General features: G+C 34.9%; 2 protein-coding genes across 9 annotated transcripts in view; one reads left to right on the top strand and one right to left on the bottom strand.

The window, feature by feature from the left end:
- LOC110445113 (nuclear receptor subfamily 1 group D member 2-like) overlaps positions 1-17,699 on the top strand; it is a 20,024-nt gene extending 2,325 nt beyond the window's left edge. For all 7 annotated transcript variants that reach the window (XM_021489523.1, XM_021489521.1, XM_021489516.1 and 4 more), the window contains exons 3-8: positions 880-1,021; positions 8,368-8,580; positions 9,771-9,997; positions 10,420-10,651; positions 11,826-12,050; positions 13,649-17,699. In XM_021489523.1, coding sequence (XP_021345198.1) covers positions 880-1,021; positions 8,368-8,580; positions 9,771-9,997; positions 10,420-10,651; positions 11,826-12,050; positions 13,649-13,896 — 1,287 coding nt within the window. In that variant the 3' untranslated portion in view covers positions 13,897-17,699. The remainder of the gene's footprint in view (positions 1-879; positions 1,022-8,367; positions 8,581-9,770; positions 9,998-10,419; positions 10,652-11,825; positions 12,051-13,648) is intronic.
- Positions 14,218-25,421, bottom strand: part of LOC110445112 (ABC transporter G family member 9-like) — a 27,627-nt gene continuing 16,423 nt past the window's right edge. For both annotated transcript variants that reach the window (XM_021489514.1, XM_021489515.1), the window contains exons 11-15: positions 25,148-25,205; positions 23,985-24,199; positions 23,485-23,575; positions 22,731-22,848; positions 14,218-21,631 (exon numbers count right to left, since the gene is read on the bottom strand). In XM_021489514.1, coding sequence (XP_021345189.1) covers positions 21,433-21,631; positions 22,731-22,848; positions 23,485-23,575; positions 23,985-24,199; positions 25,148-25,205 — 681 coding nt within the window. In that variant the 3' untranslated portion in view covers positions 14,218-21,432. The remainder of the gene's footprint in view (positions 21,632-22,730; positions 22,849-23,484; positions 23,576-23,984; positions 24,200-25,147; positions 25,206-25,421) is intronic.

The raw sequence follows: 25,421 nt of genomic DNA, 5'->3' as shown, positions 1-25,421 counted from the left end.
AAAAACTTAAAGGAAATCTTGAGAGAAAGAGACATTTAAATATATTTGAAGTAAGTGAAGAAGGGACATTATATGAAGGATTTAAAATGAAATGATATGTGTTTCCTATTCCCTTATACTACATGGAGTAAAATGTTCCTAACCTTAAACATATTTAACCCTGAATTCAGAAAAAAATATTATTTATTTTGTAAAATCTGCTCATTTGAATCTCTGAAATGCATTCCACAAATGATTCAGTTTTGTTAAAACCTTTAGAATAGAATTATATTTCAAATCACACATATTAATTCAATATAATTATTGTTGTTTCATGATATTTGGCATAAAATGTTCAAAAAATTAATAAATCTACTATTCAGCACTCAAAATCCTAATGGAAAATGAAAAACAAATATTATTTAATTTGGCCTCACAAAGCTTGATGACAACTAGGACCTTGGCAAAGTTGCTCAAAATCCGGTTAATTTAATGGCTATTTATGCAAAATTTGAAAAAAATCAAAACAAAACTTGTATGAATAGGATTGAATATGATCATTTAAGGACAACAAATGCAAAAATAATTTTAAAAATTCAGATTATTCTCAAAATTCACATTTTGAAAATTTAGGTTAAAAATGCTTGAAGCTAATCAGGCTTCAACCATGCATAGTTTTTTTACTCATTCATCCCTAAAATTTCATAATGAACTATGTGTCTTCAGGGGTGAATGAGTTAAAGGAATTCATTTTGCACAGAGTCCAGTTAAGACAGGTTAAAATTTATTAGTTTTACATAACTTGACAGAGCTTCATCCTTCTAATTGGCCCAAAACGCCAAAAATACATACATCAGTCAAATAGACAATGTTTGAACTTGCTTTCTACTTGTCATGCAGGCTTTCTTTCGGCGCGCCTCCATGGAGAAAAATAAGTACCACTGCACAGGTGTTAATGAATGTGTGATCACAGACAGACGACGGGGAAACTGCTCAGCATGTCGTCTAAAGAAATGTTTCGATCTTGGCATGTCAAGAGGAGGTAAGTGAAAATATATACATCTGTAGTACTAGATTGACATCCATGCATAAAACAATAGACAGACATATTCTTTATTTCCTCAAAATAGAGATTACATGTCTTACATGAGTGAACTGTTACAATAATTAACTCGTACAATTATAGAAAACATGGTATATAAATGTCATATTGTTATGTTATCAACACTGCAGATTATTTACATACTACATTGGTCAGTACAACTGACCTCTCAGAAATTGAGATTCACTTCTCAAGAAAACTGTTAACTTCAGAAAGCATGTGCTCTACACAGTGTGCAACTCCGATGATGCAGTTCTCCCAATCATCATCATCTATTCAACTAAGAATGTCAGCTGACCTTGTATGCCAAGGGGAGGTAATTCAAGAAAAAATTGACCAAGCTGTGATCATGGATGTTAAGGGGAGGCAACTCACACTTATGTATAAAAATCTTCTAGGTTAGGTTGTAAAGAGGAGGTAACTCCTATTTGTTGTGTATACAAATGTTATGACATTGGATATCAAGGGATGGTAACTCACTATATTTGTGTGTACAAACGTCAGATGTTTTGATCTTAGTTGTCAATAGGAGGTAACTCACAATTTTCAGTACAAATGTTCTGACCTTGGTTGACAAGGGGAGGTAAATCTCAATTGTATTGTGCACAAATGTTTTGACGTGTGATATGTCAAGGGATGATAACCCATGACTGTTGTGTGTATGATTTGACCTTGGGTGTCAAGGGGAGGTCATTTAAGATTCTTGTCCTTTAATATTGACTGTCGTTATGTTCTGATCTGTGAAGAAAATGGATTTAACTCAAAATACCTGTATTGATTTGCAAACAATGATCAATAGCTATGAAAGTGCATTTCTGAGGTAGATGTTAAACAGCTTAGCTACCTATACCTCAGTAGCTGCACCATGCAAACCCAAATCTGAAAACGCAGATGTTTAAGACATAATGGATATGCCTCTTGTAGAACCTCACATCTCAGAATTATGTTTATATGATGAAAGAGCTAACTTTCTGGCATTTTTTTCTTCTAAATTTTGTATACTATAGTTGATATAAATATAATAATTTCAAGTCTAAACAAGCGTAAGCAAGTTACTGCAGCAGTTATGAATTGATGTATTTAATATGTAAATCATTGGTGGTTCATCATGATTTAATATTAAAATTTAGATATCTAAATTCATAATTGCATATGAACACTTAAATAAGGATTTGCTTGGCCTTGAATGTAAAACAAGACCTAAACCACACAATATATTTGCTTGGCATTGAATGTGTGTCAAATTGTATCCAGTCCTGATCATACCATTTTTATTTGCTCCAGTGGCCTTGATATAGTTTATGTAAAACAATACCTAAACTACACAATAGGGCGTTTTCATATGACTGGCTATTGTGAGGAGGTGAAACCCCATACAAACAAACAAGCATGGACAAGAGAAATTTGCTTGGCCTTGTATTTGTAAAAAACAGTACCTAAAGACCATACATGAGATTATTTTGACCTAAAACATGTTAAAAAAGGTCATTGACTGCACAAAATATTTGCTTTACTTAAAATTTGTGTAAAATAGAACCATACAAATATTTGCTTGGCCTTGGTTGTAAGAAAAAAGGGACCTGTACCACACAATAAATCAGCTTGGCCTAGAGTGTGTGTAAAACAGGATAGACCATACATTAAAACTCAAACAGGATCAAGTGCAAGTTCTTTATTGACCTGAAGTCACATGACTTAGATATCAGTGTAAACATGTTATATAAGGTTATTTACATCATGTGTGCTGTGTTTATAATTCACAAAAAAGGTACTTCAGTGACAGGGAAATATACAAAATGTCATGCATCTGATCTGCATCTATTTTGTTGTCATTTAAATTTTTACCAAAATTGCACTATAATCTTTATCATTTTGAATATTTACTATTTAGTAATTATACTTAAATCACCCTGTCTGAATGTCTGGATGTATGGATGTCTGTCGTCCACAGTAAATTGTCTGGAAAAATCCTCCTTAACTAACAGGTGGATTTCATTGAAACTTTGCATGAATGTTCGGTATCTTATGTAGTTGTGCACCAGCATTTTAATTTGGGATTGTGACCCTTTTTGATGGAGTGATGCCCCTTTGTGCAAAATACTTGTCTGCGCAACTCCTCCTTAACTAAATAATGGATTTCATTGAAACTTTGCATGAGTGATCAGTATCTTATATAGTTGTGCACCGCATTTTAATTTGGAATTGTGACCTTTTTTGATGGAGTTGTGCCCCTTTGTGCGAAATACTTGTCCATGCAACTCCTCCTTAAGTAACAGGTGGATTTCATTGAAACTTTGCTTGAATGACCGGTATCTTATGTAGTTGTGCACCAGCATTTTAAATTGGTATCTCAACCCTTTTTGATGGAGTTATGCCCCTTTGTGCGAAATACTTGTCCCTGCAACTCTTCCTGAACTAACAGGTGGATTTCATTGAAACTTTGCATGAATGATCGGTAAATGAAAATTAACATCTTCTCTGCCCATCCTCAGAATCCAATTACTGTACAGCTAGCTATCAGTGCGAATAATCAGTTAAATAGGTCGGACAGCACTTCTAAAGCGAGTAGGAAAGATTGATCAAGAACATGCTTCTGAAGACAGATGATCAGCCAGGGTTCTGTAAGATTGTATCACTGTGGTGTTTAGAGGCAGGTTTCCTCTGCAGGTAGCAGTCAAAAATGAGAAATAACATCTTCCTTTCTTTCGAATTCTTTAATCTAAATAAGATTGACTGCTACCTGCAACGTACAAACATAATATAATGATAAGTTAATCGATATCTTATGTAGTTGTGCAACAGCATTTTCATTTGGGATTTACTCTTTTATGTTCCTTTGTGCGAAATTCTTTTTTTTAGGTCACCTGAGCTTTAGCTCCTGCGTGGTCTGTTTACATTTTACATTTTCAACTTAAGCTGAAATACTGTCATAGGGATTTCATTGATACTTCATGGGTCGATCAGAAGTCCAATATGGCCGCCACGGACGCCAATTTGGAAAAAAATATTTCAAACTTACAGTTAAGTTTTACTAGTCCGATTTAACTAAAACTTGGTAGGATTGATCGACTCATGGTCCTGACAAAGTGTTTTTCGGGTCAATCAGAAATCCAATATGGCAGACACGGCTGCCATTTTGATAAACTTTTTCTAACTTAAAGTCAAGTTTTACTGGTCTGATTTGATTGAAACTTAGTACAAATGATCGACTCATGGTCCCGACAAAGTGTTGTTATTTTTCGGGTTGATCAGAAATCCAATATGGCCACCATTGCTGCCATTTTGAAAAACTATTTCAAATTTTAGGTCAAGTTTTACTGGGCTGATTTAATTTAAACTTAGTTGAAATGATCGACTCATGGTCCTGACAAAGTGTTGTTATTTGTTCGGGTCGATCAGAAATCCAATATGGCCGCCACAGCTGCCATTTTGAATAACTATTTCAAACTTAAAGTCAAGTTCTACTGGTCTGTTTTAGCTGAAACTTGGTAGGAATGATCGACTCATTGTCCTTACAAAGTGTTGATATTTTTGGGGTCGATCAGAAGTCAAATATGGCCGCCAAGGCCGCCATTTTAAAAATCTATTTTAAAATTAAAATCAAGTTCTAATAGTCCGATTTAAATGAAACTCGGTCTAGGAATTATCAACTCATGGTTGTGACAAACTTAACTTCATGTTATACTTAAATAATTTTTTACTTTAATTGGTAGGGATGATGGACATCATTTTCTCCCACACCTGACAGATTTATCTCCCGTTTTGCCGGTGCTAGATTTATCTGTCTCCGCCCTAGGTTTGAGACGGGGGGATTCCCCTATTCATAACAATGGCATGACGTCACTTCAACAATACAATGACGTCACGTCAACAATCCATCAACAAATTGCCTGTATGTGTTTTGGGTCCATGTTTACCTTTATTTCACATTAAAATCCTGTTAGATATGGAAGAAAAATAATCAATCGCTACTGGTTGTGTAAGATAGAGAAATCTCGGACTAAGACTCGGCAAGCCTCGTTCTGGACAAAAAATCTTAGTCCTCGGGTTGAGATTTCTCTATCTTACACAACCAGTAGCGATAGATTCTATTAATCTCCACTTCATATTTCAACAACAAAAATAAATACTACTGTAGGACTCAGGTGAACGTGAAGGCCTATGGGCCTCTGCTTTTTTGTTATTTTCTTTTCTTGTTATTAATAAAATAGTGATTAACTCATTACTGGTGGGAGACTATATTGCTTTGGTAAGCCTTTAGAATACAGTTCTGGTTTATATAGGAGCGGGAGTATTAGTTAGCCAATTGGCTTACAGTTCTAGTTAAATCAGAATCAGAATTACAGAACTAGTTTTGCTTGGCCTCGTATCTTTTTTGGGATAGGCACGTTCACACTTGTATGACTCAGGGCTTAATATGTCTACAACAGGATGTACTCCACTTCATGACTTTAATGAATTGCTGCAGAGTGCATTTTTTTCTTTGTAAGGACATAAACTATGAATATTTGACATCAAGTTAATTGTTAAAATTGTAGACCTACCGGTATTAGTTGAATGATCCCCAAATTTTTAAAATGACAAATTTTGAATCATATTTTATACATCCATATACATTTAAATCCCCATACATTCAATTTAGTCATGCTTTCCTATTTAAAGATATTTTATATAATAGGTATGTATTGTATATAATATAAATATCAAGTTATATGTTAATAAAACGTCTGATGCTTTTAACAGCTGTTCCCAAAGCATTGTTATCTTTACAATAGGTAAATAAACCATGTTTACATTGACATTGTGATAGACAGTTTCAAATGATCCATTCGGATGGATTACAAATTGTTCTTACATGTATATTTTTAGCATTTGGCTATAACCCAGCTGTACAACTAAAGAAAGACACATATATTGGACAATTTTCAATTTTGATATTTCTATCTTTAGCTAACAAATCTTTGATGATCATATTTTAGAATAAATTCTGTTTGACATAGTTAGATAAAACTGGAGATAGGTAAATATTGATGCCTTTTGCCCTTAAATGTTTCAAGCTAACAATTCTTTTATAATCATATTTTAATTCACACTAAACCAGACGTCACGATACTGTCAGCAGGTGGGTGCAGGTAAACAGTTGTATAGATTCCTTGCTATCTATTTTCTCAGATAAGGGGAATATATAGTACAGTCATGTGATGTTTGACCTGGCATGAGACCTTCAAGTAATCATAGGACTACAGGTAGAAAGTCCTGCCGTTTTCTGGTGTAATCAGGCCTTGCACAATTATTTTCCCATGAAGGATCCCTGCACCACTGCCAATGAACTGGAAACTTTTGTATTGGCCTCAAAGAACATCACCTTTTTTGGGGGTTGACAAATCCTTGTATACCCTTCAAAAAGGTCAATTATTGTATATTATAAATCATTTCAAAAAGGAAACTTCTATGAAAAAAAATGTAATAAAATGAAAAAAAAATAACATCAATATTTTTGTGTGAAAAATATAATTGGGCAACACTGGGATTAGAACAGCAGTAGATCCCACAACAATATTTTAACTCATTCACCCCTGAAGACACATTTGAACTCTTCCACTTCATAGGTTGGAATAGTCCATTATGAAATTCCAGGGTTGAATGAGTTATCTGTAAAAGCTAAATTAAAGGGAGGTTACTTTCTGTATGAAATCTACAGTAAAATTCTCTGTTGTATTGTCTGCAGTGGGACAGGGATCTTTAAACATGTGTTATATCACGGACTTAGATCTAATTCCGTGGTTATATCCTGTATATTTATAAAAAAGCATAGGTTACAAATCTTCATATGACATCTCATTTGAATTCACATTTGGATTCTGACCAAGATTGAGTAAGATTATCAGAATCAGAATTGGTCAAGATGTTCAGTTCACAAAAATACACATTGAGGTAAAAAGTCAAGGTCATTGGGTTCAAAGGTCAAAGTCAAATTATGCATCTTTTCACTGATGAATATTTTGTTATGACATGATGAAGCAAAGTTGATCAGAATTAAACAAAGAGTCAACCTGACCAAATGTCAAGGTCATTGGGTCAAAGGTCAAGGTTAAATTTTGTATCTTTTACCTGGTGAACATGCTGGTATGACACTTTGAAGCAATGTTGCTCAGAATTAAACAAGGAGTCAATTGACCAAAGGTCAAGGTCACTGGGTCAAAGGTGAAGGTTTAATTTTGTATCTTTTCCCTGATGAACATTTTGTTATGTCATTATGCAGCAATGTTTGTGGTAATTAAACAAGGAGTCATTTGACCAAAGGGTACCTGGGTCAAAGGTCAAGGTCAAATTTTGTATCTTTTCATTGATGAACATTTTGTTATGACATTATGAAGCAAAGTTGGTCCGAATTTAAAAAGGAGTCAACTGACTTAATTAAGGTCAAGCTCACTTATTGTATCTTTTTACTGATGAACTTTTTTTATATTATTATGTAGCAAACTTGTTCAGAACTTAACACAGAGTCAACTGACCTTAGGTCCAGGTTACGGGGTCCAAAGGGTCAAGGTCAAGTTTTGTATTTTTCACTGATGAACATTTTGTTATGATATTATGAAGCAAAGTTGGTCGGAGTTAAAGAATAAGTCAACTGACCAAAGATCAGGGCCACTGGGTTAATGGTCAAGGTCATTTGGGTCCAAAGGTCAAAGACAAAGTGGCTCTTGATGGAGGAGGTAAATAAGGTATTTACATTTCTGTTAGCCCAGCAAATATGGAGGTGGAAGGAAACAAGACTCACATCATAGTACATGTAAAATGTATATTTTGCTTCCTTGCAATTCTTTCTGAAGTCCAAATGTCAAACGTCAAGCTCAGCTATATGGGCAGATTGCTTCTTGATGATTATGGGGATATATTGCCACAAGACGGGGCCCTTACTGACCTGTCAGTGTTCTAGTTCAAAAAGTGGTTGACCTGCCTGGTTGTTGAGGGTCAAGGCCACAAATTGGATGTCTCTATAATATTGAAATATTCAGGGGGGGAAATTGAGTACCTAGTTCAATCTAAGGTGGGATAAGCTAGCAGAAAAACACAGCTTGGAAATTCTTTTAAAATTAACTTAAATGCTTGTAGTCAGTCCCGGCCATACATGATGACTTAGTACAAAAACGTCTCCTTAGATATTACTGATGGATATTCACTAACATTGGATTCAATCATTCTCAGATAGGATCAAAATTCAAACTCAAAAAGGGCTTATTTCCTTGAAATGTAATGTAACTTTTGAAATTGTATATTTTCAGCTGTGCGACATGGCCGATACACAATTGCGATCCGTACAAAGACCATCATGGAGGTCAGGCGTCTAGAGGGAAAGGATGCAGTGTCCAGCTCAGACCACGACAAGGCTATCGTTACGGAGATAAAGTTGAGGAATCCTAGCAGTGAATTAGATGACTCCGAAATTAACACATCAGCCACACAACTCGCAAAACTCACACCTGCTTCTGTCACAGGTGAGGGTCAGAGTTCAAAACTTTCAGTTTCAAACTCACTTCAAATATAGATACAGATCTGGGGTCACAAAACTCCCACCCACTTCTTCTACATGTGATTGGTGAAATGTCACAAACTCCGACCCAGCTTCTGATACAGGTGAGGGGTCAGGGGTCACATAACTCTGAACCCTGTATACTAAAATCGATGGGTTAACAGTCACAAGTTTCCCACTCACTTCTTCTACATGGTAAGGGTCAGAGGTTAAAAACTCCCTCACAATTATGCTACTATTAAGAGGTCAGGGGTCACACCTCTTCCTACAGGAGAGGGGTCCACTTCTTCTATAGGTGAGAGGTTGGGCCCTGGGGGGGGGGTATCAGAACTTGCACCACTTATTTTACATGTGAGAGGATCACAAAACCTTTACCAAGCTCTGCTCCAGGTGAAGTATCATGGACACATTAGATCTAAGTTATCTATCCACAATGGTTGAAATATAGCTCTGGCAGTCTTGATATATAGCTCATACACGTCCAAGGCTCACAAAATGAGTACATATGTACATCATCATCAGTATTATGTTTGTGAGCCTTGGACATGTAGCTACATGTAGCTACAAACTGTAGGCACTATGATCACTTGATCCCTAGCGGAGGCATTACGAGGAGAAATACTATTCTCTATACAGTTATACAATCAAGCTTTATGTTTCGAACATTGAGGGACCTTCGAGAAAAGTTTGAAACATCGAAACTTTGACTCATGAATGTTCAACTTTGAACATCTTTTGAAATCTGCATAAGACAGAATGTGATTGGTTAAATAACAAACACACAAGGCATAAATGAAATTGAAATCTATAAATATTGGATTTAACGTCTTAAGAAAAATGTGTTTGATGTATTTGTGCACTGTAATTTAATTGTATGTTCAAGAGAAAATATTGCAATGTTCTTGTACAGGTAATTGTTTTCTTCGATTTATTAGTTGTAATTTTCAATGTTTTCCTTATGATGGGGCCTGGATTATAGTTTTAAAAAGCAAAAACTTTTATTAAGAAAAGAAAGTTTGATTCATACGTTTGTAAAAAGAATATCAGTAGTACTAGTGTTATACAAGAAAATAATCCAGGCTTGGTCGTAAATTTGACATATCGAGAAATTCCAATTTCCGAAGGTTGATTTTTGACTGTATTTACCTTCACCAGTAAAGAAAAGGACAAGTGGAAGATTAAAGGAGAGGAGATTTATAGAGGAGGGTCCGATGCTGTCTGACCCTACAGTGCATTCCACACAGCTAGGAGACAACATCCTCGGGGAGGCCGAAATGCAAGAAATCATCAATCTTCTTGTGACTGCCCAGGATAAAATCTACCCCAACCTCATCAATTACTTTGACAAAGAATTCACAGAGAAATTACAAAACGATTTCATTGTAAGTACAGTATTGATGGTATGTTTTACATTGTATTATTGATGATGTATCTTATATAGAAGGAGTTACAGAAAGGATGAGCATTTCCCATTTCAATTAGTCCTATAGTGTACTCACTGTGTCCCTCTGTCCATCTGTCTGCAACCTGTCCACACTTTGTTTCCAAAGATTACCTTGAAATCCAAAAGATTAATCTTTCTGAAATTTGACATGACGGTGAATACACTGTTATATAAAGACGTACAATAGGGTTTTAAAAAGTTTCTTAGGTCAAGGTTAGTAAAAACTAAAAAGTATCCCGATTTGGGTACAGTGACGTTAAATGTCAAAGAATTGTATAGCAAGTTGTATTGGCATACCAGGTGTATTAAATCTTTTACAAAACGAACATTTTTTTAAGAAAAGTCATATATTTTTGACAGGATACCTATAAACTGCGAAAAGAAATGTTCGGATTGAAATCGGGCAGCATTAGCCAAGAGGAGCATCGCACACTATACCAGATGACCGGAATTGATATTGACGACAGGTTTGCAATGCTGGATAAAACAGCTAGTCACTTACATCGTGGAATCATTAAGTACATCACCTTCGCAAAAGTCATCCCGGGTTTCAACGACCTCTCAGACGCAGACAAACTGTCCCTCATAAAAAGTACGAAATGAAGGCTTTAGTACAAATTTTTCCCTATTTCTTGAGTTGTGAAATGCTATTAGTGGGGGTTAGAAATTGCTTTTACAGCTGTGCAGTACATCATCTAAAGAACACGTATTTGAGGACAGATATGTTTCATGGGGCCTAAATTTTGTGGTTTTCTGAGTACATTAATTCCTGGATAGTGAGTACCCATTTAAAAGGAGATTGCTTTATATCAAACTTGTAATTATTTGTGGAACTATGAACTTGTGAATGCAGATTACCCACGAAATCTATGAAATTAAAATCCCCACAAAAATTAGTGATTTCACAATATGTGAAACCCTAGAAAAGGTACAGCATCCATGAATACCGGTATATATGTTTAGTGAATGAATGAGTTTGTCCACCAAATTATGTTATATATTGTGATGTATGAAAAAATCGCTTGAATTGAAGTTGGAAGATAATTATGAACGGATGAATGAATGAATTGGTGAGTGAAAATCCCCCAACAAGAGGACACATGCTAGAAAGATATTGATTCCAAAGCCCTAACACTGGCAATATGGCAGGAGTCAGGGTAGTCTAGTGGCACCAGGCTCGTGACCGAAGGGTTGCGTGTTTGACTCACGTCACGGCACTGTGTTTTATCTTTGAGCAAGATACTGCACTCCCATTGTTCCAGTTTACTTAGCTGTGAATGAGTACGTGGTTGGGTAGTGCTAGAATTGTTGGATGCTGTGAGCGCTGAAATGGCAGCACTGCCTGTATACTCCCCAGGGAGTTGTGAAAATATTGGCTGGTTGCAAAGGTCCTATAACCCCGGATAATAATTTGTGAACCACTATGAGACGACCTACGAACTAGGTTGTGATTAAGCTGTATATAAGAACCTTGAATTATTATTATAATTATAATACCTGATTTTCATGATTGGGTATAAACAAAAATTTCTCAAGCAAATAATTACCGCACATAATTTCAAAGAGCAATAACATCTACGCATTCCAGTTTATTATCACCATTACTGTGAACTGTTGGAACTTATTTAGGTTTAAAATTTTCATTGTTTGGATGTTGAGAATTTTACTTAACTTGTCACTCAGTCAATTTTTTTTTAAGTACTCACTTGATAAAATTAGACCAATTGGCTATTCTACAAAATACACAAATGTTTGTTTCCCCACAGCCTCTAGGTTTGAGTACTGGATCTTGGGTCACTACCTCCACATGAACCCTGACCTTGGGGTCAATGTTGGTTATGAGATGAAATTTCATCGTGAGGAAAGCATACAGAACTGGGGATCAGAGCTTGTAGTCTGTGAACTGGAACATTTTGCTCGTGCAATGCACAAACTTGCTCTGTCCTATGAAGAAATCACTTTGCTGAGGGCTATTGTGATTGTATTCCGAGGTAAGTGGTTGATTTACTTTGCTGATGCTAAAATTTCCGATCAGTTGGTGATTCTTTTCATTCAAAATCCAAGATTGCCTCTAATTGGCTTTAAAACATTATTGACTTCTGCTAAAGTTAAACCATGCAGACATTCTTTCTTCTCAAGTGCAATAAATTGCTCTGGCGAGCTAAAAAGAAAAAATTGTTACGAGTTTCATAAATTTCATATGAAATGAAAACGAGTGTAAGATCCTTTTTATCACATAATAAAGATTTGTGGCATTTATTCATGTAAAACATCAATTTTCATGCAACCATGAAATGTAAAAAGCCGCCATTTTGACTTCAGTGCGTAAGTCTGTGACGCCATGTACTTCTCCTTGGCATGACTTCACAATTGAAACAATTGAAACTTACAACCACAGGGCTGATAGGTCATATTACATGGGTTAATATGCAAAAAATATGACATGGGTATATCCACTGGATAATTATAACATAGTACATTATGTGATAAATATCTTTCCTTTATATCATATCGGATTATATACATAATGTCTTTCCTACATATCGAAATGATGCATTTTATTATATAAGTGATAACACATGATGTGATGAACTTGAGATAAAGGGTACAAACTCATTAAACTTTACAATTCCCATTGTCTTTATCGTGAAATGCTTGTTTTATTTTAAGTTCTTTTCAAAAAAATAATGCCATTAAAAAAAATCCCATGCATTCTACAGAGTTGTAGTTGTTCGGAATTTGAAAATTTGAAGAAGAAAAAAAAAAAGGAAAATTGAAAACTGAAGGTTCAAACTTGGAACCTTTACGTGCAAAACCTACACTTTACTGATGTTGCTATACAGTAATTATGAAAGCACCACAGCAAAATAAGTGTCCAATTTATTACCTGCAAAGCACACGGAAAACTTTACAGGGGAAAATACCCTAAGCCAGAGAAACTTGTTTTGGTTGTTTCATCTTCTGTACAGAAGGGAGAATACTCTAAGTCAAAAAAAACTGTTAGTGGAACTCTTCTTCACAGTAATAATGGAGTTAGTGGAACTCTTCTTCACACTTATAATGGAGTTAGTGGAACTCTTCTTCACAGTTATAATGGAGGCAGTGGTACTCTTTGCCTTAATATCTTTCTTTCTGTATCATATAGTGTGGTATACATAATGTCTTTCTTATGTATTATTTTTATACACTTCAGGACCTTTTTCCAAAGACAATGAATGTCAAAAGTCCTTATTTAAGTCCTTGAATTGAGGGCAATTGTATTTATAGACTAATACTGAATAATATTTCCCCACCTTTGGGGTAAGACAGAAAATGTTTTACCCAAGGGGTAAGATTCTTAAATGTCTAGCCTGAGGCTTTACCCCACATCCAATACAAGTGATAATACATGAAATGCAAACGTTTCATTCCTAAATTCCAGCAAAGTTATCTCCCATGATCTGCTCTTGTTGACGTGATGTCATAGCATTATGACAGTCGAATCCAGAGAGTAAGACAGAGATATCTTTCCCTGATCGGAAGTGTACATATCTCTGTCTAATGGATGGAGAGAAAGGGTTATCTTATGTAATTTCTTTCACTTTTTCAGACCGCTGTCCACTAGATGACCCGTCCCAGGTGGAAAAGATTCAATGGCCATTGATCCAGTGTCTCAAATATGTCATACAGCAAGTCCACCCAGGAGAGGACAAACGATTTCATACCTATCTATCGAAACTTGTGGAGTTACGAACTCTGACCGAGATAAACCAGAAATCTAACAGAATGCTGGACAAATTTCAAACGACAATCCTCAAAAACTACCCCATTGTTTACGAATGTCTGTATAATATTTGAAAAAAGAAGTATCTGTGCAGGACACAAGAATTTAAACTTCTTCTGTTATAAATGCAAGGTAATCTTTATATTTCTATATCGTTGATGAATTAAATGATAGATGGACCAAATGTTAGAATATTTTGTACCCCGTGCCCACTTTGCTTAAGCTAGTACTACTACTATAGTTATCCAAAAATAAGCCCATGACTGGTAATAAGCCCACTATATCTAATGCAGTTCAGAAGAAATACAAATAAATGCTATTTCATTCATTGTCCTGTAATAACCCCCAGCCCGACTTTGGGTCAGAGATTGTGTTGGTCTCCTGGGCTTACTGGAGGATGTATACAGTAGTCACATATATTGATTACTTAGAGTTATATATGATATGTGTTAATCTATTTGTATACCGTTTTGTACACACAACATGGGGTTATTAATCAGATACTTCCATATCGACCCATGTATTAAGTCATGGTCTTTTATATTTGAGCCCAAGTTTGCAGACCATGGTCCATTTGTTTTACCCCATGTTGGCTCAGTTTGGTAATGCTATTGCATTTAATTTGTTGTGACATTGTTCCCGTATTATTTTCAGCTGTTATCAGCAAAGCATTGCTTTGATTTTAACAATAAGCAATAAGCGCATGTCTCGTAATAAGCATTGCGTAGAATATCAGAATTTATACTTTTAATCTGACAGGGACAAAATTACTGTAGTTTGTAAAATAAAATAAAGTATAATATAAAATTATGGCCTTACATATATCATCTTGAAATGAAGGGAATGGAGGTAGTTTTTGATAGCTGAATGGTGTTAATGCATTTATGTGTTTTTTTTACTTGATGAGATGATTTTGTTATCAAGGTATTAATAAGCCTTGTTGTTTATGTAGCAGAGCACTAGGTTACTGTTTGGGACAAAATAGTTGGGTGCACTGGATAGCGCACTTGCCTTTCACCAAGGCGGCCCGGACCGTATCGGATGTGAAAAGGTTTTGGGGAACCCTGCCCAAACACATGGTTATTCTCCAGGTACTCCGGTTTCCTCCAGCATGAATACCCGCGCACGCTAACATCGGAGCCAACGAGAGTGATTAATAAATATTGAAAAAACTTGTTTCATAATTGTTGTAAAAAAAAAATTGAAGTTTGTACAGAAAAGTTGCCTATTCACCTTGACTGGGCATGAAACATTTGCCTTAATGTCATTCCATTCATCTGTATGACACATCAATTAGTCTTTGCATTAATGTAGGTCACTGAGGCCTATATTTTCTGCCTGCTGACTTTGGTTAGACTTTGCGTTTAGCTTCATTTTCATCAAAGTGGTAACAGGGTAATACTTATGTTTTAAAAACATAGTAGTATACAGATTTAAACTGTTGTAAATACTCATACAATACAATGTCTAAACCAAACCTTGAATAATCCAAATACAACGTATATCCACACCATGTGTGTTGTGCCTTGACATAGGGTACACTATATAGTCCAACCCCACCCCATTAAATAGTGGGAACATAATTAATGGATAAATCTGAATATAAATATCATATTGTTATAATAAAAGGCTTCGTTGAGAAGCTATTTAAATTGAAAGAATATACCATTCAGTAGATAATGATACTATTGAATTATGTGTTTGAGGCAATGCCTCTTTAATAATTTCCTACTATTAAATTATGTTGATCATATAATTATTTTGTTACCATAAGTATCTAATAATACCACCTTTATGTATACCAGTACATTTGTCCTCAAATAATTTAGTATTGTTGAATGTAATTCATTGCTTTCCATTCTAACATATTTTACTTATTAGCTCACCTTGCACATAGTCCTAGTCACAGGGATTGGACAGGGGGAATATGTGGGGCATGTGCAAGTCTAGGGGATCATGATATACCTGTATAGATCTACTAGACTTGCACATGTCCAACATGATCCGTGTCTGGCCCCTGTAGTGAAGGCTGTGTCAGGCCCCTATAGTCAAGGCTGTGTCTGGCCCCTGTAGTGAAGGCTGTGTCTGGCCCCTGTAGTGAAGGCTGTGTCTGGCCCCTATAGTGAAGGCTGTGTCTGGCCCCTGTAGTGAAGACTGTGTCTGGCCCCTGTAGTGAAGACTGTGTCTGGCCCCTGTAGTGAAGACTGTGTCTGGCCCCTGTAGTAAAGGCTGTGTCTGGCCCCTATAGCGAAGGCTGTGTCTGGCCCCTGTAGCGAAGGCTGTGTCTGGCCCCTGTAGTGAAGGCTGTGTCTGGCCCCTGTAGTGAAGGCTTCACCAATGATTGGTGTCTGTTGTACGGTATCCAGCACAAGCAACTGTAGTTAACTTTTCACAGTAATTCTGTAAGGCTTAGAGTGATGTTAATGTGGTCTTTATCATGCTTAGGTGGCGACTGCCATTTTGAAGGTCGTAGAATTCAAATATGTTTAAAACTTGAAATGACTTTAGCAGAGACTGAGAGTCCAGGGTCAAAGATATAAAATGTTCAAATCAACTTTTGAACCACAAGACCTAGAGGCATCAGAGCCTGTAGCTTGCTTGGATAGAGGGCTATCAATTTTATTCAAATAAATGACCTCGACCCAATTTGAAGGTCACAAGGGTTAAATGTGTTGAAAATTATCATTTTCACTTAGGTCAATATCCAAAGCAGGTGAGCAATTGATACTTATTGACTTCTTGTTCATTTTCAAATAGATCTAAGTTAAACTCATGATATTAAAACTGATATTTAAAATTACGGCATTTTTTATAGAAAACATAGTGTAGATCTAGAGGATCTAGAGTACTTTAGATCATAAAATTTACTGGGGTTTCTTTTCTCCGTAAGAATGAGCATTTTATGCAAATGAGTATTTAGGAATTAAATACTATTAAATCTCCCATTTATATGTAGGAATTCATCTCATTGCAAATAATGCAAATGTGCATTACAGGATCTGAAAAGATGGGAGAGGGGGGGACCCTCTAAAAATTATCCAAAATTGTTACGTTACAAAAGTTGAATACCGACGTTAGAGAAATGGACATTTTATCAATATCTCTAGTGTAATTTCCATAGAAACCTGACCATAATTTAGCACTTCAAATTTATTGTGGGAAAAAAAGTTTATTGTTGAAATCTTTTAACTATGTATTATTCATACCCTGTAACACGATACATGTAGTGAAATTTTATTAAACAAGTTTTCAAGAAATCAAAATTGGACTTAATTTTATGTTGTATCATGTTCCATTTTCTTCAATTTATCAATTGTGGCACACAAAATGATGTCATGTTTTGTGTGTATATTTGTATGATCTAATTTAGTTACAGTTGTATACCTGATCCAGTCTATGTGAGATAAATAGTGGCTTGCCCATTTGTCCCATAGAAATGTAGGGCCGTTTTCGTTTAAATGGTTGAACCGGTCGGACCACAGTTGTTCGTTTATTAAATAAGGTCAGACTTAGTAATCTGTATTAGGTATTTTAGGGAAAAATTATTATGCCTTTTAAATCTTGTTTGTTGTATTTATGTAGATTTCTTGAATTCGTTTTGCTTATACAATGTATATGTACATACAGTATACTGGTAAATTCTCGTGACAGTTTAACTTTCGCCTTTTTCGCCCTCAGCATCGAGGCTGAATTTATCACAATAGCAAAAGTGTATCGTAGTCATTACGAATGAAGGGCGAAATTAACAGTGGGCGAATACAGATCATACCGGTGAAGGGCAAAAAGTTGGACTGGGCGAAGGTTTCCCAGTATACAGTATTGAAATCAAGATGGCTAGGTGCTCTGGCTACCAAATAAAGAAAAAAGTAATTAATCACATTTTTTGTATTTCTTCATTTCTTTATTAGCCTCTCCGTATATATTCATACATAAAATTATAAATATGCAACAAAAGCACAACTTTGTAAGAAATAAAATATTAACAAAAAGTTCAAATGTTGAATTCGGAATTTGAACGTCTTAATGCGCAAAAGAAAATGAATTTATTCAGAGAAATACTGGAATGTTTGTCAGGATAACATTCATGTAAGGATTTGAATAAATGACCGTACAAACAACTCTCTGATATCTCGGACAACTGTTTAAGTCATGTGAAAGGAATGTTTTTAAATGTCTCTGACAAGTGTTATGGACGAGAAGTGAAACTTTATTTCTTTATTAACCTTTCTGTATATACCAATATATAAAATTATAAAGAAAATAACAAAAAAATAACAAAAAAGAAAAAAAAATGAATTTTAAAATTGAACATCTTAATGCACAAGGGAAACATAATGCACAATGGGAATAGAGACTTTTCAGAGAAAGACTGGAATTTTGTAAGGATAACATTCACATATAGTTTTGAACAAATGAACAATTAAAACAAGAGGTGAACAGTGTATACAAACAACTCTGATACCTCGAACAACTATTCAAGTTATGTGAATGGCATAATCTTAAATGCCTCCGACAAAGCTCTATAGATAAAAGTCAAATTTGATTTGATGAGAAGTTTACTCTCAAGTTTGTATAAGAGAATTCAATTTCTGAACTTAATAAAACAAACATATACACATTGAAGGTAAATTGTGTTTTGATTAACAACAGGCTGCTATATAGTGTCAAGGTTATCAATTACCATAAATAGTTTTCCAAAAATGACTTTTACCCGTAGTGTTTTGAACGAGAGGTACTATTTAATCCATTAATGAATTAACAAATGTTACTTGAAAAGATGTTAACACAATTCTAATGACAATTGTCCATATATTGTATGCTCATCCTTTTAATCTACCTTCTCGCCTGAAGAAATAAGTTAATATTTTCATAAAAAATTACCCTGTGGCACCAAAGTGAAAGATAAAAACAATAAATAGAAAGGGATGCTTGCCCCTATAGAAGGACAGTTTAAAAGCATTTGATGTTTTTTTCCTTACCTGCAAAAGATATGGGTGGGCTTATCTCCAGACATGGGCTCATTGCCAGATAAATATGGTATGGAGACAATTTCCTCTAATGTCCAAAAAACTTTGAGTCTGCTTTGACCCTTGGTAATTAATGGTTATGGTTTCAAAGTAAGGCATACAAGTTCCCAATGATGATTCAGTTATAAAGTTGCTGTAATGCCAATTACAGGTTTAATTAAAATAAATAATAGACTTGCACATGATAACAAAATTAAAAAAATAATTAGCAAACTTGACAACATAAAGATGATAGAGTAAATTATAATTAAATACACCCAATAACAAAAATACAGAAAGTAAATGCTTCTAAAATTTGGTGAAAATAAAACTGCAAGATCAGTGCTGGAATAACCACTCAGTTGCTTATACAACCATTACAAAGGTAACAGAAACGGTTAAAACGGGTGATGAAGCAAGTCAAGGCTGGAAAAACGATGCCAAGATTTCCAGAGAGTCTCAAAGAGATTTGCATTAGTAAGGGCAAGAGTCTTTCAGATATGCCCCCTGATAAAGTGACACTCGTAATGCAGGGGTAAAGAACCGACTTCCAATAAGTGTTGAGGAATGTTTATATTTGTCTTTTAGATTTCACACACATATTGATGGATGAAGTGCAAACATAGTCCCTCTGGTAGAACAAAAACAACAAGATGTAGGTCGTCAACAATATTGTAAAAAATATTTTGTAAAATGGAACACAGGGAGTAGAGTATACTTTGTTTTGTATGTTTTTGTATTGTATAATGGCCCATCGACAAATAAAGTCATTGTGAATCAAACAACACTTTAAAAATAGACATTCACAAAAATGGAACACGTCAAACTTGAACTTAAATTTAGGAAACCAATTGTTTATACAATGTAGTATATTTTATGGTATACATCAAGAGAATGTTGATATTCTTATACTTGTAGAAATATCACTAAAACTGTAAAAAAACATTTAATAATATATGCTTATAAAAGTTGTCACATTAGTTGATTAAAATTTGTGCTTTCAATCATAAAATGCCTGAATGTAAAAGGTTGGTAGTGCACAGTGATGTTTCTTTCATAAAATATAAACGTGCATGCATATGATACATGCACTCACAGTCTATGACCTCTCTTTCATACTGTGAGCATGCATGATACATATATTCTTTTCGTAATGTAAGCATGCATGATACATATATTCTTTTCGTAAATGTAAGTGTCTGGTATGAGTATGGCTTACAAATATTCAACACATGAAGAAAGGAGCAATGTTATAATTTATCATATGATATATTGATATTGACTTTATTAGATAAAAAGTTATAAAAGATAAAAAAAAAGTTTGAAAATAATACAAACAAATGTTTACGTGAACATCATAAAAATGATGAGAAAGTGAAGACAATTAAAAATTCAAACCCCTTGTGGGTTATACATGAACTAAACCAAAGTTTATATGAAGTAGTTTATAATTGCGTGACAAGTATACCACAATGACAAACAAATATGCATCATAATGGTCAAGAAAGGGCAAGCAGCTTAATATATCCTTGCTATAAAAAATACTGGCATAAACAAATCTTGATAAGTTTACAAAAATATGTAACATATTGCAATATGCACTGTATTGATTGGATCATTAATCTATTGCTCCTGAAAAATTCACATAGTACATATTTATGTAGCATACAAATAAACTTCATCCTCACAACACTGATTTATCAATAATGATTATGACTTCCGGAAAATAAATGCTCCCAAAAATAAAGTAAAGTACAGTAAAATATCTGTATAAAGGATATATATACAACCATTCAGTATCAAATTCAGTTCTCACCCTGTGATCATCACCCTGTGATCATATGAAGAAAAACTTACATAATAAATAAATAACATGAGTATTGAGCTTGGTTATTGACAAATTATTTAACTGTACAGCATTGTGATAAAAAAAATCAAAATATATAATGAAACTAGTTTGATTTCTGAAACATGCACATACAAGGCACAGCATTGGTAAAGGATAAAACAGAATCAAATCTGTTTTTATAGACCACCTCTCAGGAAGTCTATAATTTTGCCTCCTAGTGTATGGTCTCTTAATTGATAAAGGTGTCAGTTTACAAAAGATCACTGTAACAGGTAATATTAGAAGTAGTTTCCTAATTAACACAGGCAATTTCTTGATAGAGGAGCCTCTCAAACAGGTTTGACTGTATATCATTATTACATTAATTTGGCCTTGTCATGCATCAACACCCTAATATGCAAAATAGATAGTGAATTTCATGTTTCAGACAGCAACTCAAAAACTATCCTTGCTACTCCTGGGGTTACACTCACATTTGCTCTCTGCATCCCCGGAACATGTCATAGCAAAATTGAAGGTACACAGCTAGCTATTTGATTGGTCTCAGGTAAAATTTCCTCTCTCTCTCTCTCTCTCTCTCTCTCTGGGATTATTTGCTTTTACTCCAAATTACTCCAAAGGGAGGTAACTCTGATGCTTATTTTACATAGGATGCTTGAATAATATGATACCGTCTTTACATGTAGAACAAATAATATTTCCCATTTCTATGTACATAAAGCAATCTTTAGGACACAGTTCCCAATACCTATAAACTAATCTGGTTTGTTGACAAAGCGCAACATCAAGTATCCTAGGATACGAAAAAATATAATAAATGTGAAGAGCTGTATAAAATACTGCCAGAAATCCCAAGTGACATCAAAGTATTCTAAGGCAAGATGTGACGGCACGGAAGTTGTATTAGGGTCCTGGCATCCAACAAAGATAGACATGTTACGGTTGCTGGAGCACCTGGTGAGATATAAAGTACAGGTAATTAATATCACAGGTGTATAAACATATTGCAAAACTCAGGTGTTCAAAGCATCATGTCTATCAGGAGCATAATTTCAAACCAAGAGGCCAAATGGGCTGTTTCACTTGTTATTCAATATTCACGAACACATTTCATTTCTCTGACCTTTAATGAGATCAAGGTCAATTTTTTTTGAATAAAATGGGTAGAAGTTCACCTAACCCTAAAGACTAAAAATCAATATTTTGCAACTTTAGATATTTATACATGTTTACAATGAGCTAAAATATTTCAAAAAATATCTGAAGTTGCAAAGTATTGATACTTAGTCTTTAGGGTTGGATGATATGACCCACTGTCACTATCGAAGTCCCTCGGACATTTGGACATACATGTATTGTCATCTGTGACCTTAAATGTGGGTCAATGTCAAATACTCACACACATTGTAGTACATCAGCCTAGCATGATCTTGGCAAGAAACAGTTTAAACATTTTTTTTTATATTTTACATATTTAAAACATGTGACCTTAAAAGTAGGTCAAGGTCATTTTCACAAATTTGTTTGGGCATGATCCCAGGAAGCTACTAATCAAAGCTTAGAAAAAGCAAAGAAAAAGTTGACAGATGCCAAACCATCCCGTAAGCTCATGGTGCATATTTGTATAGCATGAAAACTATGTTGAGGTGTCCAGGTAATTTAACCCTTTCACCCCTATGTAACTTTAATAAACTCTACCATAAATTGATCTGGATGAGTCCATTGTAGTCTACAGTGTTGAAAGGGTTAATGTGAAAACGAAATGTATACAAACTCTATTTAAGAGTGACTATTTTTTTGTGTAGCTTTAACACTTTCTATTTATAACATCCTATAAAGTGCTCCCCTATTCCTATCAATACATACTTATCACAATTATAAAAGAAAGTTTCATATAAATGTAACCAAGGAAGAACTGAAATGTAGGTGATTAATTGAATATGTCACTAATAAAACTCTAGGAAAATAAGAAGCGACAATGCCAGTATGTGTGGAAGAGGTCAGGTAGAAGGGAATACACTTGAACTGGAGGATCATAAAAAGCAATACTTACTGTATAGGAGGGCCATTCTGGAACTCAATGACCATGAGGCAGTGAAATGAGTAATGTAGGAAGGACAGGTACTTAAGCCAGTCTAACCAGAACGGTAGGTTCCTGGTAAAAAGTCCACCTGGAAAAATACATGGATGTCAAAGAATGACATAGACTTTCCAATCCTTTAGTTTCAAAGGTCATAACTCCAAGAAAATAGTTGAATCAATAAATCATTTCTTTCACTGTGTAAAGTTACAAAAGAATCCATATCACAGCTTTGGAGGAGTTGCACTTACAAGGATCATGGACCTTGGACAGACAGAGTGATTCCTATATACACCCCCACCCCCCACCCCTAAACACTGTTTGTGAATGGGCATACAAATACACAGAGGTAGTTCAAAATCCACTCATTATATTTATAATTGTTGTAAATAAAGTTATACACAGACTGACCTACTATAAATATTCTTGTGTAGTACTTCTCAAGATGTATGGATATCTGAAGCTTGATGACTGTTGGTATTCTAGTATAAGAGTATATTGAGCTAAGTGCAAAGACTAACCAACAGTTTGATAGAAAAAGCAAACCCTTAATGACATTTGATAGGGGACATAAACAGACTTTATGTTAAAAAAACCTCTTGAGTACAATTTAAATGGTCTTCCCTTGTCTTTCTCCCCAATTAGAGCCCAAATTTCAATCAATCTCCTCCATTAGAGGTCAGAGTTCAATAGCTCTTCTATTTGAGGTCAGAGTTCAATAACTCACCAAGCAACATGATAGACATCTGAACGAGCATTGACATGGTGATGGCCTGTCTCATTTCTTTACTTAGGATTCCCAGAAACAGACCGATACTCTACAAACACGAAACAATGATACTGCATTTAAGATATTAAGCAAGGAAAACAAGTTTTGAACTTTGACCTTGGTACTGAAAATAGCACTGGGTACATTATTATAAGATTATGACTTTTTTAATTGAAAATCTTTATTCAGGTGTCATGCAACAATTCTGAATGAATGAATTTAGAGGAAATAATTCATACAAAGATATTTACTGATATAGATTGCCTGCTTTTTTAGGGAGTTCAAAAATTTTGCAACTAATCCAAGTAATATTGTACAAAAGTATCAACAGATCAAATAGGATGACTGTTAGCACAGTGGATCAGCTCCCTGCTTTATATCAAAAGGTCCTGGTATTAAATGCGTGTTCTATGCCGGAGATACAACTGTTATGCTAATCTCTGTGCCATTTGTCTCACCTGTCCAGCTAATGAATTTATAAACACTGTCCCGATGGTGGCAAAGAAAGCCACAGCACCATTAAATCCAACCACCCAGTAGGCCACCACAAGGAAAAACAATGGCTGGGCAAATATAAGTGGGAGTTCACTTGTCATCTTGGCTAGGTAATAGGCAGAGAGGCGGTACCACCCACTGGCTCTCTCCTTGTAGATCACCACCTGTTCCATGGGGACTGTGGACAGATAGGGTGACATTGCTATTTATACATGTACATATTTTAGGTACTGTATACCAGAAAACTTAAGCCTACTGAAATTTTCGTCCTTTGCTGATAAAATCAAATTTCGCTCCGTATATTGAGTTGTTTATGAATATTCGCTGCAATGATAAATTCGCCCTCATTACGGAGGGTGAAAAAGGTGAAAAATGTAACTTTGGTGGAAATTTCCTGGTATGCAATATGTCTGGGAGGTAGGCATCCTTGATACTCCAGGGGTTAAGCTCACTTTTGCTCCATTTTGCTATGACATATTCCAGGGGTGCATAGAGCGGAAGTGAGTGTAACCTCTGATGTATCGAGGATGGAAGATAGGATGTGTGGTAACTTACAGTGCATATAAATTAATTGTCAAAATTATCTGGAATAAATAATTACAGTGAAACCTGTCTAATACAACACATTGTGAAACAGTGACACTGTATAATAGGTGTTGGTCAGACTATACATAGCCTGCATTCCTCAAACCGTTTAATTCCATGCTCATGCAAGTATAGATTCTGTGCTCAAACCAAACTTCTTATTACAGGTACTTGCTTAAATCATGTAACACGGACAAATGTCATATATAATGGTACATGTGTATTTCGTTTTAAATCCTTCTGAATCATTGACAATACTTAACATGTGCTTGAGACCAAAATCTTACTTTGAGCATGAGATTGGTTTCATGAATACTGGCCCTGCCCTTATTGGATTGTCAGATTTCCTAACAAATGAAATAGGATTATAGGGTCATGTTGGAATATACTGAGGGGTCGGATTAAACAGGTTTCTCTATACAAATGTATGTTTTTCATAACAAGATGACACATGTATAAGAATGGTGACAGCTGAAAATGAAATATCAAAAATTTCAATATTATTAGTTCTTGAGTTTTAAAAAGATGGAATCAAACTTACATGAACTTGTGGCATCAAAAAATGGCATGAAACCCCAGTGTATAGCAATGAAGAAAATCTGAAATAAGAATTTAAAAAAATTAAAAAAAAAAAGTACAGGTATTTAAAATAGAAATACTTTTTAAACAGGATCGTTTTACTTACTTCATAGAAGGAACTCTATCTTGCTCCCAGTGTACACGATGAACAGTTAAAAATACCGTCTTATCTGTGCAATTTATGTTAAAGGTAAACTAAGTGCATTTGAATAGCATACTCTGTTCTGCTCAGCCCT

This window comes from Mizuhopecten yessoensis, unplaced genomic scaffold (genome assembly GCF_002113885.1).
Source record: "Mizuhopecten yessoensis strain PY_sf001 unplaced genomic scaffold, ASM211388v2 scaffold8653.2, whole genome shotgun sequence".
NCBI lineage: Eukaryota > Metazoa > Mollusca > Bivalvia > Pectinida > Pectinidae > Mizuhopecten > Mizuhopecten yessoensis.
Note: the sequence above shows the minus strand (reverse complement) of the source record. Positions and strands in the feature narration are given on the sequence as shown.